The 17,848-nt window shown below is 36.6% G+C and overlaps 2 protein-coding genes across 2 annotated transcripts; one reads left to right on the forward strand and one right to left on the reverse strand.

Annotated features, from left to right (window-relative positions):
• The first annotated feature begins 241 nt into the window (after positions 1-241).
• LOC112039234 (uncharacterized) lies at positions 242-10,806 on the forward strand. The gene is made up of 5 exons (XM_065765001.1): positions 242-372; positions 523-619; positions 2,689-2,741; positions 9,254-9,316; positions 10,339-10,806. The coding sequence occupies exons 1-5, from the start codon at positions 349-351 to the stop codon at positions 10,609-10,611; spliced, it is 510 nt and encodes a 169-aa protein (XP_065621073.1). The 5' UTR covers positions 242-348; the 3' UTR covers positions 10,612-10,806.
• Positions 10,807-13,081: 2,275 nt separating this feature from the next.
• Positions 13,082-15,583, reverse strand: LOC112039246 (myrcene synthase, chloroplastic). Its single transcript, XM_024072104.1, has 7 exons — positions 15,473-15,583; positions 15,101-15,368; positions 14,602-14,977; positions 14,134-14,352; positions 13,906-14,044; positions 13,545-13,793; positions 13,082-13,426 (listed from the first exon to the last, which is right to left on the reverse strand). The coding sequence occupies exons 1-7, from the start codon at positions 15,581-15,583 to the stop codon at positions 13,082-13,084; spliced, it is 1,707 nt and encodes a 568-aa protein (XP_023927872.1).
• Positions 15,584-17,848: the final 2,265 nt, after the last annotated feature.

Raw genomic sequence — 17,848 nt, forward strand, 5'->3', positions numbered from 1 at the left:
TTTTTTCTTGCTAACAATGAAGTATTAATTTAACTTATCAAAAAACAATGAAGGATTAATGTAGTTAAGTTATAATTTTTAATGCAACTGGCTTGTATGGTTGCCAACATTTATTTGCAGTTGACATAATTATGATGGTCAAGGTTATGAGTTAGCTTTGCAGCAGATTCTTCACCTGTTTATGTTACCATAGCTATTTCATTGTATAGGTTATAGGTTGCACATTTTATATCTAATATAGCATGTTTCAGTTATAGTAAATGTGGAAGTAGATGTGCCTGTTTCATCTTCATAATCTTTGCGTGTTTTATTTTGCACCTTAGGCATGATTGGGACAAATTGAAGAGCATGCTATCCTTTCAGCTGAAGCAGGTATGGGGAGGTATACTGGCATATGCATCTCTTGTTACTTCACAATAATTGTTTATGGTTTTTAATTTTTCTAAAATATGTGCATCATTTTATCTTTTTCTTCGCTTCCAAGAAAGACCGTTATCTGACTGTGTGTGACATCTAATGAAGGTCTTGTCGGAGTATCCTGAGGTGAAAATGACTAGTGAGGAACAAAATGCTTCTTTAGGAGAAACCTACCTGGAACTTGTGAAAAGGTTGGATGAAGGTATCTTCCTAATCATGTCATCTTGTGCATACTAATGGGATGAATGCTGAAGTCATGGGTTCATGACTATGTGAGTGCGTGTGTAACTTGTCAATTAAAAAAACAGCGTTTTGTTATATGTATTGGATGGAACTTATTGGTCCTAAATATTGAGGTTTTTCGTTCTAGAATGATGACAATATATAAGGATGGAGCAAACATGACATATTTATCCTTTTTCCCTGAAACAAACCCAAACTAATACAAACAACCCCCTAAAATGAACCCAAACAATCACTCTTCCTAAACCAAGGATAGAGAGATATTTGATAACAAAAGTCATCATCTGATGGAAATATCCTTAAAATAATCATTGACTCTATGTCTAATTGTCTATTAAGTTTTACAGTGTTAGAACTAGTGGCTTTGAACCAAAAATAGCTTATAAAAAAGGGCTTTGAACCGGTGGTAAGTTCAAAGAAGATTAGGGTGTGTGCATAACTTATTTAAAAAAAAAAAAAACCCTTAAGGGAAGAATTGGAGAGAGAAAACGAGGTTAAGTTACTGTAGGCTACTTTTTTGGCTCTTTTATATGATGCCCCATATCTAGTGCAAAACCAAAATAAGTTGATCGAAAGTGCCCTTATGATTGATAATGGTTTGATTTTCATAGATATGAGAGAATTTGAACCTATGCTTCCACTCCATGATGGTTGCCTTTTATCATCACATCAAGATATCTATGGATTTGTTTTTGATGTAGCCATGTAGGCGGGATTTGAACCTAGGTCCTTTATTTAACAACAAGAGACTTTACTAGTTGAGCTAATTAGAGTTCAAAGTAATGGTTTGAATTAAAATGTAGTGCTAAACATATTCAATTGACATTAAAACAAGATTTTGTAGGAAACATACAATAATCATCCATTCATAATGAAGGTGGAATAAAGCAGTGACTTGCTGGAACCTTGGAGTCTTTGCTTTATTTAGGACATTTGATGGATTCAGATAAAATAATTTCAGGCTTGGCTCAGTTAAAAATGGGCTAAGCAGCAAAACCAAATACTATGCTGCTTGTGCTTGGATTGGTTGGTGGAAAATGCATTTAACTTCAGTCCAATCCTAATTAAGCTTGGCTTGATGCAGTACACTAGATTTCTGTGCTTAGTTTTCAGGGTAATGCTTTTTATTTCCTCTGTATTCAAATTGGAAAGTGCCTGCCTCTGACCTAAGCCTCATGAAATTGAGTCTTTATTTTTGGTTGGGGGGGGGGGTGTTGGGTTTTGGTGTGCTCTCAGAGAGAGAGAGAGAGAGAGAGAGAGAGAGGTGTGAACTTGTTTTGCATTGTGAAACCAAAAATTGTCATTAGATTTTGGTAGAATCTGTAAGAGGCCTGGTTTCCAGAATCTTAGTTTACCTGGAATTGAACTTGCTGGGTGAAGCCAAACTGCTTCACAGTTGATGTTGGTAAATATGTTAAGATTTCTTTTATGGGCTCCTGACAAAGAAGATTTGGTTTTGGACTAGCTCCTCAAAACTAATCCATTATTTGCAAGAAAGAGAGAGATTTCTTGGTTTTATTGTATGTAAAATGCTTGATGTGGATATTTTAATTGAGGATTTTGATCTGCATTTATTCAATGAAATATGGACTTATCAAAAGAAAAAAAAGAAAAAGAAAAAGAAATTGAAGATTTAAATTGATATTTTATTAGGAAGGTTATCAGGCTTCTTCCTCTGTAGGCCCATGAATCATGATAACACTCTTAACAGTGCTTGCTAAACAAATCATGAGATGGCCATAACTAGTGCTGTAGTAGTTGATGTTGTATGTTTAATTAATTTATTGCTCCTCTACCCGTCAAAATTGTCACATTTTATGATTTTTAGTTCCATTTGTAACTATTAGATCTTTTAGTTCTATTAATTATTTAAGTGTGCAGGGTTCAAGTCTTAAGAGTGGTCACTTGACTCACTTCATGCAAAAAAATTGCCGAAGAGTAGACTGTATCCAAGTCACCCATCCTAAGAGTCCACTAAAGTGGAAACGGCATTGGGTAATGACCCTTTTACGTTTATCTATGATGCAGCTCTTCTTGGCTTTGTTGAAGGTCCTCCGTTTACCCTGCAGCGGCTCTGTGAGGTGACTACTTCATTTGTGCATTATATATTATGCTATTCTAACCGTAGTTTTAAAACCGGATCAGACCGGCCGGTTCAACCGAGAACTGGATTTTAATCTGGTCCGGTTATTAATAAAAACCAAAAATAAAGAATAAAAGGAAAACTCGAAAAAACCGCCGGTTTAACCGGAAACCGGTTTTAAGCTGCTTTGATCATTAACCCTTCGCCACTGTGTTTCTGACAAAAAAGAAAAAAGAAAAGAGATTTTGTTTCAAATTTAAGAAGAAGAGAGATTTTGCCTTTGAAGATGCTGTTAAGTCTAAAGCTGTGAAGCCTAAGACACCCACATTGACACAAAAAATATCAGAATTACTATTTATGACTTGACACATTTGAAAAAGAACCGAAGAAACCCAAACCAAAGAGATGCAGCCATGTAGGAACAATCTGTCCGCTTCAGTTTCAGAGCTTTCTTGCTGCTCTTGTATTTTTTTTTTTTTTTTGGTTGAATAAAAAGAATGAGAAAAATCTTGCTGCTGCTCTTGTAGACTAGCACATGCACGGATGCACATATATTGACGAGAGCGAGAGAGAGTTTTGAAGACAAAGTGATGAAAAATTAGAAAAAAGTAAAAATAGAAACTAGTACAGAGCTTTTATTTAACCAAGGTCAGGATGTAAGATTTCAAAATATATGGTAGGTGGAGTATCAACGTGTAAAGGACTAAAGGTATGATATGTGGTGGAAAAGAAATATCAAGGGGCAATGATGTTGTTACTCGCAGGTGGCATTTTGTTATTTGAAAAATAAAAGAATAACTAAAATAATTTTTGTAGTAGGCTTTAGTTTGGTTGTTTAATTATATTCATAATATTTTTACAATATAGATGGTTAGTAGTTATTTGTTCAAATTTGAACTTAATACTAAGATTATTTTTTTTCCTTAATAATAATAACTAGTAACAACTTGTTACTTAGAATTTGTTGTAAAAATATTGTGAAAATATTGTGGACATATCATTTCTTATAAATTAAAGTTAAGGTTTAATGTTTTACTGTTATTTAATTTAATTTTTTAGTTAAAATATTAGTTATAAAATTATTTATTTATTTATTTATATTTTATAATTATTAATTAATTATTTATGACATCATCAGTTCGATCATAAAATCGAGAATCCCTTTCCATTTCGGTTCTTTGACCGTACCGATTTTTAAAACCATGATTCTAACTTGTTAGTGTATAGACTAGAGCCTAGTATATTACTTGTACTACACTTATATTACTTGTACTGCACACATATCTAGCCTATATAAAGGCTCTCTTTTGTACATTGTTTTACATATATTATTATACTGACTATTCAGTCATTCTCTCTCTCTTTATATTGTTAACATGGTATCAGAGCCTTTCCTTTGATTTTTTGGTTCCTGTGGACATCTCCGGCGTTCTTCCGCTGCCCTTGCCTTCATCCAGTAGTTACTGTCAGAAGCGAGTCACTGCCGTCACGCCCACAACCCTAGAACACTCGGATTTTGTCAGTTTGTTGATCCAATCGCCAAAGTAAAGGCACAAATTGACAGATCTGACAGTCTTGAGCAAAACCCAACAAAAATCTGCCAGAAACAACATTCCACGCGCCTCCACGCGCCGCCAGAAGTTTCTGCCTCACGAGCACGAGCCGCCACGCGCTGCCACGCGCCCCCACGCGCCGTCTCTACCTTCCATGCGCCTCACGTGCCGGTCACGCGCCACACGCGCCCTGCTCCATTTCACGGACTACCACGTCAGCCCTAGGTGACGTCAGCATCCACGTCATCATTCCACATCAGCGTCAGCCGTTGACCGTTGACCAGACCGTTGACTGTTGACTTTGACCAAAGTCAAAATTTTTCAACAGGACCTGTCTTGCTCAGTTTTTCGCGTAGATTCCGATTTTGGGCTCCGTTTCTGTATTTAAGGTCTCTAAATCTCATTTTTTGGTCATTTTCTTCATTATGGCTCAACAAAATGAACGCGACATCATACATCCTATCACCATTATGTTGGATGGTCCTATTAGCTATCATGCATGGTCTCAAAATATGACTGTTTTTCTCAAGGGTCGTAAACTGTAGAGATATGTGACTGGTTCAATTCCTAAGCCAGTACCAAACCCTAAGTCCAAAGTCACAGCTGCTGAAGAGTCTTCCACGACTACTGTTGCAACAGATGATTATGAAGATCGCCTAAAGGAATGGGAGAGTATTCAGAGTAAGATCTTGTCTTGGTTTATTAATACCTCTATTCCCTCCATTCATAATCTTCTTCCTCGTCTTGAGACTGCTGAGGCTGCTTGGAAGTTTTTGGCCGATCGCTATAATTGTACTAATGATTCAAGCTTGGAGTTCCACATTGAATCAAAACTTTATCAAATGTGCCAAGAGACAGGTCAGTCTATTTCTGATTTTTATTCTCAGACTTCTACTATGTAGGAACAACTCTCTGCTGCAGATCCTCTACTAGTGTGTTTTAAGGACATTGAGCTCTTTGTCTAATATCAGGATCGCCGTAGATTTATGCACTTCATGATGGGTTTGTGTGAGGACTTTGAGCCTACTAGGGCTTCTCTGCTTAGTCGGTCTCCTACTCCTTCTCTTGATGCTACAGTCAAGGAGCTCATTTCTGAGGAGAATCGTCGGCCTACTCATCACATGTCATCATCTGATCATGTATTGGCTACACCATCTCCACAGCCTCCCATTGCTGCATTCACTGCTTCTCCATAAATAAACTCTGGGCGTCCCACCTCTCAGTTTTCCAAAGGTACTCGTTGTGAGTTTTGCCGTGCTAAAGGCCATGACATCTCAGTTTGTCGCAAACTGTAGAAATTTGTGCAAGAGCAAAATAAAGCTTCTCTTCCTCGGGCAGCTGCTGTATGTCCTTCAGATCCATCGGTTCCTACAGGTCCATCTTTAACTTCCTCACTTACTACGGCTGATATTGAGGCAGTTGTTCAACAGGTTTTATCCCGCACTTCCACTGCCCTTTCTATCACCTCAGGTAAACAACCTTGGTTTTTTGATACTGCATGTTGTAACCATATGACTCCTGATGAATCCCAATTTTCTGATAAGGCACCCTTAGAACATCCAATCACCATTTACACTGCTGATGGAACTCCTATGCCTGTTAGTCATAAAGGAACAATCTCTTCTCCTTGTTTATCCCTTAGTGACACTTTTCATATCCCAAAGTTATCCCTCAATTTGCTTTCTGTTGGTCAACTTTGTGAATTATGCGTAGATCTTCTCTTTACTAATCATGGTGTGGATGTGCAGGATCCCCGGACAGGTCAAGTGCTTGGAACAGGCCGTAAGGTTGGTCGCATGTTTGAGGTTCATGACTTGAAGATTCCGCCACAAGTTGTTTCTGTAGTTGCTACCACTACCACCTCCTCACCTGATCTATGGCATGCTCGTCTTGGTCATCCATCCTTAACTCGTCTTTAGTTGTTAGCTTCTCAAGGTCATTTAGGTTCAGTTCAGTTTCAAAAATTTGATTGTACTTCCTGTCATTTTGGCAAACAAACAAAATTGCCCTTTAATAATAGTGACTCATTTTCTTCTGCACCCTTTGATCTTATACATTCTGATATTTAGGGTCCTGCACCTGTTCCTACTGAGGGGGGATCTAAATATTTTGTCATATTTGTGGATGATTTTTCTCGATATACTTGGATTTATCTGCTTCATCATAGGTCTGAACTTGTGTCTATTTACCAAACATTTCATAAAATGATTCAAACACAGTTCAATCGCACCGTCAAAGTTTTTCGATCAGATAATGCTCAAGAATATAATGATAAATTTTTCCTATCATTTTTAGACAATCATGGTACACTTACTTAGCGGTCTTGTCCTTACACCTCTCAACAAAATGGTCTTGCAGAACGAAAACATCGTCACATTCTTGATGTTGTCCGCACCCTTCTCATTTCTACCTCTCTTCCTGAGCGCTTTTGGGGTGAGGCTGCACTCACTGCTATATACACCATTAATCGTATCCCTTCACCAACTACACACAACAAATCACCATTTGAGCTTCTCTATGTTCAAACCCCTGACTACTCCTTTCATCGGGTTTTTGGTTGTGCTTGCTTTGTCTCTCTTCCTCCTCATGAACGAATAAAGCTCCAACCTCGTGCTCGTCTCTGTTGTTTCCTTGGTTATGGTGTATCTCAAAAGGGGTTTCGTTGCTATGATCCCATTTCTCATCGTCTTCGTGTCTCCCGTCATGTTGAGTTTTGGGAACATCGTCCTTTTACAAATCTTCAGCAGTTTCCTACATCCTCTTCCTCTGAGTCTCCCATTTTTACTGATCTTTTCCTCCCTCTCTATCCTAAAATTGTGGAGGATTCTTCAACATCGGCTGCCTCTCCAGACGACTTATCTCCGGTTCTGTCCCCGGCATATGACCTGCCTGTCTTGGATCCTGTGGCACCACCCTCTCTTGAGTCTCCTGATGGTCCTGAACTTCATCGTTCTACTCGGTTAAGCATTCCTCCCCCTTATCTCTCTGATTATCATTGCTCTTTTGCCCTTGCCACCCTCTATGAACCTCACACCTATCGTGAGGCCCATACTGACCCTCTTTGGCAGCAAGCTATGAATAATGAACTAGATGTCCTTCATAAAAATCACACTTGGGATATGGTTGATTTGCCTCCTGGTTAGTCTGTAGTAGGTTGTAGGTGGGTTTACAAAATCAAGACCAAGGCTGATGGATCTGTTGAACGATACAAGGCTCGCCTAGTTGCCAAGGGCTTTACCCAAGAGTATGACATTGACTATGAGGAAACATTTGCTCTTGTTGCTCGCCTTACATCTGTTAGATGTCTCATTGCTGTGGCTGTTGTTCGCCGTTGGCCTCTTTATCAAATGGATGTGAAGAATGCTTTCCTCAATGGAGACCTTCAAGAAGAAGTGTACATGCAACCACCCCCTGGCTATCCATAATCAGGCAGTCAAGTTTGTCGCCTTTGCCGTGCTCTTTATGGCCTCAAGCAAGCTCCTCGAGCTTGGTTTGAAAAGTTCAGCTCAGTTGTTGCTCAGCAGGGTTTCACTTCGAGTCCTCATGACACTGCTCTCTTCGTCCGAAGATCCTCTGCTGGTATCACTTTTATTCTTCTCTATGTTGATGATATGATTATTACTGGAGACGATTCTGCAGGTATCCGCTCTCTCTAGCACTTCCTTAGTCAGCATTTTGAGATGAAAGATTTGGGTACTCTTAGCTATTTTCTTGGGCTTGAGGTTACCTCATCCTCTGATGGATACTATCTTTCCCAAGCTAAATATGCTTCTGATCTTCTCTCCAAAGCCGGTATCACTGACAACAAGACTGTTTCCACTCCTTTGGAATACAATGCAAAGCTCACACCCTTGGATGGTGAACCTATATCTGATGCTACTTGTTATCGTCAGTTGGTTGGTAGTCTGATCTATCTCACTGTTACTCGTCCAGATATTTCACATGCTGTGAGTATGGTTAGTAAATTCATGGATGCCCCTCGTTCTGTCCACTATGCTGCTGTTCTTCGGATTCTCCGATATGTCAAGGGTACACTTTATCATGGTCTACACTACTCCTCTCGGTCTTCTCTTGAGCTTCATGCTTATTCAGATGCGGACTGGGCCGGTGATCCGACTGATCGATGCTCTATCACAGGTTTCTGTTTCCTGTTGGGTACTTCTCTTGTCTCATGGCGTAGCAAAAAGTAGGATGTTGTTTCCCGTTCCAGTACTGAGGCTGAGTATCGTGCCCTTGCCGACACCACCTGCGAGCTTGTCTGGCTTCGCTGGCTCTTGGTTGACATGGATGCTTCACAGCCCACTGCTACTCCTCTTTATTGTGACAATCGTAGTGCTATCTACATTGCTCATAATGATGTCTTCCACGAACGCACCAAGCACATTGAGATCGACTGCCACATCACTCGCCAGCATCTCAAGAAAGGCAATCTCAAGTTGTTCTCTATCTCATCTGCTGACCAGCCTGCTGATATCTTCACCAAGTCTCACCCACCTGGTCGTCTTCGAGATCTTATATCCAAACTCCAGTTGGCTTCCTCCTTGCCACCTCGAGTTTGAGGGGGGATGTTAGTGTATAGATTAACCCATTGGGCTTAGCCTAGTATATTACTTGTACTACACTTATATTACTTGTACTGCACACATACCTAACCTATATAAAGGCTCTCTTTTGTACATTGTTTTACATATATTATTATACTGACTATTCAGTCATTCTCTCTCTCTTTATATTGTTAACAGCCCCCAACCAAAAAAAAACACATATGTGGCGGTAGCAAACCAAAAAAATGATGGATTTCTTTAGGGCTGACAGAAGGGATACTTGCACATCTCCAAGTAATTTATGACTTCTTGACTAGGAAGATCTGCACATTAATTTTGTCTCATTGCTGTTACATATTTAATTTACTCCAATAAATTTCTCATGCTTTATCTTATTTATCTCTGTTGAGCAGATCCTATTTGAAGCACAAACTATTTATCCTAATCTTTCAAAGCTTGGTTTAGCTCTTGAAAAGGTATACTAATTTTTGTGCTGTTTCTGTTTGTCGATGTTGAAACCTTTAATGATTTATTGCCCTGTCAAGTGCAAGTTGTGTGGGTTTTCAAGTCTTAGGCTGTATGGTGCAATTGTAAAAGTCTCAGGTTTCCAAGTGCAAGTCCGCAGGTCCAAGTCTTGATAGCAGACACTTCATGCAAAAAAATGTTGGAGTAGGGACTGTAGTCAAACTACCCCTTCCAGGACCCTAGTGGGATCAGGATCAGCACTGGGTAATGACCCCATATAAGCATTAAGAGTCCTGCTGGTCTGCCTTATTCTGTTGCTGCTTTCTAATATGGTTTTGTGAATGTTGATGCTACATTATGTGGCCTCAGTTTTTTGGGTGTGCATGTCTTTGTGTCTAGGGGTCAGACTCCTTTAATCACCAGACTTTGATTGATCAGTCTATGTTTATGGGTTTTCTTTACGAGTGATATTAGAGATACTACTGATTTTATTTTTATTACATAAGTTTTACAAACTGATGTGTCAATATTTAAACATAATACATAAGGTAATTAAAGAATTATTTATTATACTGTTGATGTGGCACCAATCATATTTATTACCATTTCAATTTGTAAATTTTTTGTAGTAAAATTGGTAGTACATTTTTAATGTCTTCCTTTCTTGACATAATCACTAGCTTCATAACGTCTCTATTTGAGCGTGAACGTGTTGTAAGATTTCACAATCCTAATCATTTATCCCTTTTCATTTGTTATTTTGAGGGGGGAGAAGGGGGGGGGGGGGGGGGGAGGGGGGGGGGAATTCTATTCCATATTTTATTATGTTTTGCATGGGCACTTGTCAAATTTAGAGATGATTGACATGGTCATGGCGTACACCTCTTTCCAAATAGTTATAGAATGGTGGTAAAAGTTTGAAAATTGAAATGGCTTAATATATCAATATATCAAAATTTAAAAAATTGTATTTATTCTTTCCTACTATTTTTGATGCTTACTGTTCTGACAATTTATCTTGTCCTGCCTGTAGAATTTGTTGGTGACGTCTATGTTAAGCAAATCTATTGATCAACATCCACAATCAACTGTGCAAAAGCCAGATGAACCAGAGAAAGCAAGCGAAGAACTTGAGGCTCACCCCAAATCGGTACAAAATGGGGTCGAACCTATGGTAGGAGATGGAGATGAAGTAATGACAGATGTACAGGCTGATATAGATGATGATATGACCATTGACATGGAAGCTTTTGAAGAAATAGTTGGATCATCAGAAAAAAAATCCGAACCAACTGCAAATTCTTAGTCTTGGGTGATTATTTTTGGTCAATTGAATGCCTCAATTTTTACTGAGCTAATGGCTCTATTTCATTGGAGTTCTGGATTTCTAAATGGGCATGGTTGGCCCAGTGTATTCTGCTTCTGGGTTTGGTAAACTTCATGATAGCGTTAAGGAAAGGATAGATCCTTGCGGCGAGGAATTACAAAAATCTTGTCTCAATATCCCAGGTGTTGTATTTATAAAATAACATGAGATCGAAGATTACTTAGCTTTTCATCTGCTTATCAAGAAAAAAAAGTGAGAGGATTACTTGGCTTTTCGGTATTAAATTGGTAGTGCTGTATTAAATTAATAACTTGTGAACGAATTTAAGCTCTTTATGTATGTGATTTTAAATACTCAGGTGCAAGATAATAGCTCATTTGTTTTTGAGAAACAAACACACGCACACACGAGGATGGGCTTTAACACAGGCACACAACAAACTCTACTCTAAAGCCATAATAGAGAAGTAGTTCAATTTTAGAACATAAGTGACATCTTAGAACTTGTACTTTTAATTTTTTTTTTCCATATTGCTGAAGGCATTAAGTATATATAATGTTGAGTCAATTGGTTGTAATGAAATGCTTTTGGTTTATTCCCATATAGCTTTGTAAATTTAGTTAAGCAATTTTTTGCGGAGAGTTTATTAAAGAGCACGATCGTCGACTACTATTGATAATTGATGGCATAATTTCCAATTTCCTTAAACTAAATTTTAAAACTAAGTCTAATGTGATATTCAAATATTAATTCATAAGAGGTCTCAAGAATACAGAGGAAAAAAAAAATCAATTTACAAGAGGATGGCTTTGTTTCCTGGAATTTAATTCATTTTTCAAATTTGATGTTTCATTTGACTTCTAAAGATAATAGAGTTGTTGTGATTGCAAAGAAAGGGTAGAGCTACCAAGGAGAATTCATGGTTACAATATATCTTTTGATGGTATTTTTGTTTTAGAGAAGATGAAATTATGGATTATTTTTATGGAACAGGTTGAACGAGTTACAAATTTGAATGATTAGGAGTTTTTATTTTCTTGTTTTTGAATGGGCTTTTTTTGTTGAATATATATATATATATATATATATTGTTGATGTTCAGTCTAATCTCTCTTTCTTTTTCTTTTTTTTTTTTTTTTTTTTTTTTGATGTAAAAGATAAGAGGTCTAATCTTGTTGTTTGGGTTATTTTTGCTGTTATTTGGGCTAATATTTATTGTTGTTATTTGGGTTTTTGTTTGGTTTTACTTTTTTAAGAGGTTAAGGATTGTGTTTAGATGGGCCAAGATAATTTTTGTTGAATCCAAATTCTTGAGATTTTTAAGTCAATTATTCAATATATATATTTTTAAGGTAGACAAAATAGGTATAAGTTATAGAATATTGTGTATGAACACCTTGAGTAATGTATAAAGCCGACACTGATAGGCCTTGCTATTTATTGACAGAAATCTCAGTTGTACTTGATTTGATCAATAGTATCATTGTTATTGCCTATTCCTATGAATCAACATCACATTCTGGGGAAAAAAAAGATTTAGCTCATGTTGACTATCAAAAAGCAACGACAGCAAATTTTTATGAGGCACATACTGAAGCCTTGAAAAACAAAACGTAGAACTAGCATGAAATAAAAAGGTAAAGGCTAAGATCTTTGTGGAAGGGGGCTTGGTCTGGAAATCATTCATACCATTTGGATGGAATACATGTTTTATGCATGCACATTCATCTTTCTTGGAAACCAATTATTTTTGCCTTTCTAGTTAAATCTGAGTCATGGTTATTTTAGGTTCACCATGTGTGATTTTTCCATTTCGAAAATGGGATAACATTTTATCAACGGGGTTAGAGGATTAGTGGGTCACAAATTGGAGTTTCTATAAGCAAATCCACTTAACTCATTATGAGAAGTGTTGTCTATAACATTTTCATAACAAATCATAGGTGGTAAGTTGTTATTTGTTTAATTTGAATTCACAACTGAAATTACTTTTTTGTCCACTCATAGCAACTAGTAACAATTTGCCACTTAAAATTTGTTATGAAAGTGTTGTAAACGTAGCACTTCTCATTAATTAATCTTGTCAAAGATATTTCAATGCAATAATAGAATTTTCAACCTCTATCTTAAAACTTTAAAAGCCAACACTTCATATTTTTGCCTCCATATTTTAAGACCAACGTTTTCAAAAAGATAACATAATGATTCAACTACTTAATTTCACAATATCCACGAAGATAATAAACCAACTAAACACTCAAATAACGCATATAAACTAAAATAAAGGATTTATTAACCACAACATGTTAGGAAACCAAACTCCTACTTTATTTTGGGGGTCCATAGAAAAAACCTTAATCTGTTGTACAGCACCCTAACCCACTTATCAAATAAGATAACCCCCCAAAACCAAAATCCATACTCATAAATCTTGGTTTAAAGTCTTCACTTAATTGATGTTCAAGTTTGATGTAGTATTTGAATTGCCAGAAGACATCCTGGAGTGAGGAATGGGCTGAATAAGTAACGATAATACACTATCTTTAGTTTTTTGGTCTGCAACACCGAACCCATCTCCATATTGGTACATGAAATGACCCATCCTTGCAAGGTTCATTACAATTTCAATAAATGTTTGACAGAATGGAGAACTTGCAACTCTCTCTTCATTCACCTTCTTCCATGCTGTACTAATCAAAGACTTCACATACTCACGAGCGTCTTTTTCACTAGCACCAGTTTCGTTCATGTAACATTGGATTGATTTTGGAACATCACCACTTTTTAATTCATTCTAAGTTTCCAAAGAAAAAAAGAAAAAAAAGAAAACATTGTTAGGCTATGCTTCATGCTTGTGTGAAGTAGTTGAAAGCATTTATAATGAAACTATTAGGATAGTGTGATTAGCATACTGCAGATGTTCCAAGATCATCTGTAAGTCGTAGAATCATTGATGACCAATAGAATATTTTGGGGTACTCTTCCAAGCAATCCAAGGCTTCCTTCGTTATTGGATTGGTGATCATAAAGTAAGCATGCATTAGTATAACTGGTGTTGATATGGAAATCCATGCATTCTCAAGGTATTCTTCAAGGCTTGGTATATATCTGCTGTAGTACCACTTTGCCTCCAACAAATAAGATCTACATAAATCTGCCCACTGAAACAATTATAATGGACCATGAATTAGAGGAATTAAAATCATCATGTATTTAAGAGAAAATGTTAACAATAAACAATGATAGATTTAAAAGCTCCATTCATGCCAATACCGCTTTTTTCAAGTACCGAATGATGTGGAATCCTTGTTCCTTAAGGGGATCAAAAGCCATTTCATTAACAAAGTTGTAGAGAATGAGGAAACATATCCTCATATAATCTGGAAGCCGATCCATTGCATTGATCTCCCATCTGGAGTCACACAAAAAATGAAAGAGTAATTTTTTAGTTTTTATGTCAAAGGGGATGAGGCGTAATGCACTAATGTGATTTATACAAACCTCTCAATGGCATCCGTGAAGAGCTTGAGTTCATCCAAAGTTCCATATATGTCATAAACATCATCTACTATCGTTAACAGTGCACCCAACTTTGTTAAATTTATCCTACAACACCCAAACTGAGGTTGATCTATCATACCCATTGACCAGAAGAAAAGCTCCATTAGCCTATCCCTTGCAAATATCAAATTTTCTCCGAGCCTAGTGTTCTTCCACCACCTTTTTATGGACAAAATAAGAAAATATCAATTTTCTAAAATTAAAATTTAGGCTACAATAAAGTTGATTATTTGTTTTATGTTGCCATGAGATTTGATTTTAATTTTAATATTCATCATTGTACACTTCAATAGTTCAATAGAGAATCTATATAGTCCTTCAAGGCTTGTCAATAACTAAGTAATTAACGTATTGATTATATGTCAGATGAAGCTCAACTTAATGTGAGAAATAATAAGCTTTTTTAACCTTGACACTTGTTTTAGATCTTCTTGGTGGACTGCTTGCACCATGTTGAAATTCATTTCTGCAAGCTTAAGTAAGATAGGGTTCATGTCTTCTCTACTCCTATATATATCAATAAACCACCTTGTTTCAAACTTTATTATTCTCCAATGCAGTGGAAGCTCCAAGGCATAAGTCACCATAGCAGAAAGAGTTTTATCTTTATTCTGCTTGGCATATTCTTGGAGGTGCTTGGTTGCGAAATTTCTCAATTCCTCCAACATATTCTCCCTTTCTGTCAAAAGGAATGATGCTTCATACAAGGATAGTATACCCTTGGTTTCCTCACAAAGGCATGCCTTGAATTTCCCTCTCTCATCCTTGAAAATATTGAATACTCCTGCAGTGACCAACACAATAATTATTAACTATATTATGGTANTTGTTTGTTTGTTTGTTTTTTTTTTTTTTGTTTTTTTTTTTGTTTTTTTGTTTTTTTGTTTTTTTTGTATTTCTAAATTACCTTGAGAGATATTATATCCATGTTGTCTTAGGAGTCTAAATTTAAGAGTTGTGGCATATAAATTCTCCTTCCTCCATGTATCACCACTTTGATCATTGTTGTGCAGACCTTCCAATATTCTCTTCATCTCTCCCTCGAAGTGATGAGATAATCCAAGTCTTTGCAAGATATCTATCAGCTCGAGTTGCTCTAAAGGATCCACCACTTTGTGAAGCATCATCCTCACATGTTCCTTCAACACATTACTTTGTGCAGTGCAAGTTTCTCCCTACATCACAATTTATCATTAGGGGCCAGTCAGTTTCCAAGTAATATATAGTCAGAAGCACTAGTAAAACGATATAGCAATCGAAAACAATAACAAAATGATACCACATATTTGTTTCTCAGTGACTGGATGTAATCATAGTCCCAAATGGAAGGATGGTAATTTGCTGATGGCCGAACGATAATGGAATTATTTGAAGTATTGCTGTCTACCATCCTAGCTGGATGTTATACTAAATGAGACTGAGCTTTTAGATGGGGGAGGTGCTCCTTTGAAATTGCAAGTAGGGAGAAAAGCAAGTAGGTTACATATATATATTATCCATTGAGGCAGAGTTACTGTGGTTTTTGTGAGTGAATGGGTTATTATTTGAAAAGACTGAGAGAAAAGAAAGAAGCAGAGAGAATAAATAGAGAGACAAGAGAAAGAAAGTAATTTGTAAAACGATATCTATCTTACATAACTTGATTCTGTACATTGTCCTAATTACAATTCCTAATGAAATATTCGTGATTTGAAGAATTCTAGGAGCATCGCTTCCTCCTCTAAACTCTCATATAAGGAGTGGTACCCACCTGGAGGGAGTGATGCTGTTACCATCTCTAACAGCAGAACACACAGTGCTTTGCTCTTGGGGAAGATTGGTCTGTGTGTGTTGGAAGAATGAGCACACTTTATTCATATTAAGGGTGTGTTTGGATACCGCTTATTTTATTGAAACTGAAAAATTATTACTGAAAGTACTATAGATAAAAGTAAAAATTAGTTGAAATAGTATATTGAAGCTCATAAATAGTATCAAAAAGTGCTGTGAAGCCTATGAATAGTAGCAAAAATAAGCTAAATAGTGAAATAACTTATAATTTTAATTACAATCCAAACGCTGATGTAGGACAAAATATTCTAATTAATTTCTGTAATCTTTTATATTTGGTATTTTTATGTAATTTTCGTTATTTTAGGTTTAGGGCATTTATTTCCTTGTTTTTAGGTGTTTTTAATGTTGTTTAGTCAAATTAAGGTTTAATATGCTTTCGTAGCTGCCTTAGGGTTTCTAGTTGCCCTAGGTTTTGTTTTTACTATTTAAACGCATTGTAGCCTCCAAAGGCAATTCAGTTTTTAGACTATTATCAATAAGCACAGACATTTTGTCAATTTTCTTTTCTGGTGGATTCCAGTTTTATCTCATTGTGGATTCAGGGAAACCCCTCGTGGATTCGAGGTTTACTACCCAGGAACTAACAGTTTAGTTTCTGTTTCATCAAGAGAGTATCGTGTGTGCTCTTCTTCAGGCTTCCGCGACATCAGTTGGTATCAGAGCCTTGACTTACCCTGGTCTGATGGCTAACTGGCGAGACGGTGACCACCACAATAATGACGACGGTGACGACGTCAATAACCCAGTCCTCACTAGGGCTGAGTTCCTCAAGTTTCGTGAAGAGGCTCGTGATGAGCAACAATTTCATGAAAAGAGTCAAAAAATTATGGGTGAAATCCAGCAAAAGATTGCTACTCTTCTTGCTAGGAAATCATCTTGCAACAACAATGTTCGATATATTCAAAGACGCACTCCTAGCTACAAGAAAATTCCATTCTTTGATGGAGATATGTATAAGATGGATTTTATTGACTGGCTTCTTGATTTAGAAGAGTATTTTAATTTTTGGAAGATTTGTGATGAAGAAAAGGTGTGGCTTGCATCTAATAAATTAGACAATGAAGCAGAGGAATGGTGGGAAGACATTCAAATCGATAGAAAGCGGCGAGGTAAGCATTCTATCTACTCTTGGCAAAGAATGAAGAACGTATTAATTGATTTATGGTTTCCTAATGACTATTATGATATACTAGATTATACAAGTGTTGATTATAAATTTGTATATTCATATGAAAATCAATATGTTCACAACATGAAAGGTCAAAACCAAAATTATCACAGCCAAGTCCATGTATCAAGTAAAGGAAAGAGTTTGAGGTTTGAGAAGAAGCAGCCTATTTCTGGAGAAACTTTTGAAGTGGTTAAAAAAGGTCAAGACTTGCAACAAGTTGTTGAATTGAAACTTGAAAAGAATATTGAGTTGATTGTGGAAGATCACAGAAATCAAGAGATAGTAATTATTGAGAATATTGTGGAAGATCCACTTGGGGTCAAAGGTGAGGACGAGTCCATCACCCACAACACTTAGGTTCCGGTTGATTTATTGAAGACGACTACACAATATGTTGATTTTCTTGGAGTAGAAAATTTTAATTTCATTATCAACCCATTTTTGATTGATGTTGCAAATAAATTGAAAGTAGATGAGAAGAAATTTTATGCTACATTTTATGAAGAATTCAAGTTTCAGAGCCTAATCAAGTTATTAAAACATTCAAAGTATTTGTTTATTTGGAGTGGAAGATTTCAGATTTCAAGAATGAACTCAAGAGCCTAATCAAGTTATTAAAACATTCAAAGTATTTGTTTATTTGGAGTGGAA

This window comes from Quercus suber, unplaced genomic scaffold, assembly GCF_002906115.3.
Source record: "Quercus suber isolate HL8 unplaced genomic scaffold, Cork oak 2.0 scaffold_599, whole genome shotgun sequence".
NCBI lineage: Eukaryota > Viridiplantae > Streptophyta > Magnoliopsida > Fagales > Fagaceae > Quercus > Quercus suber.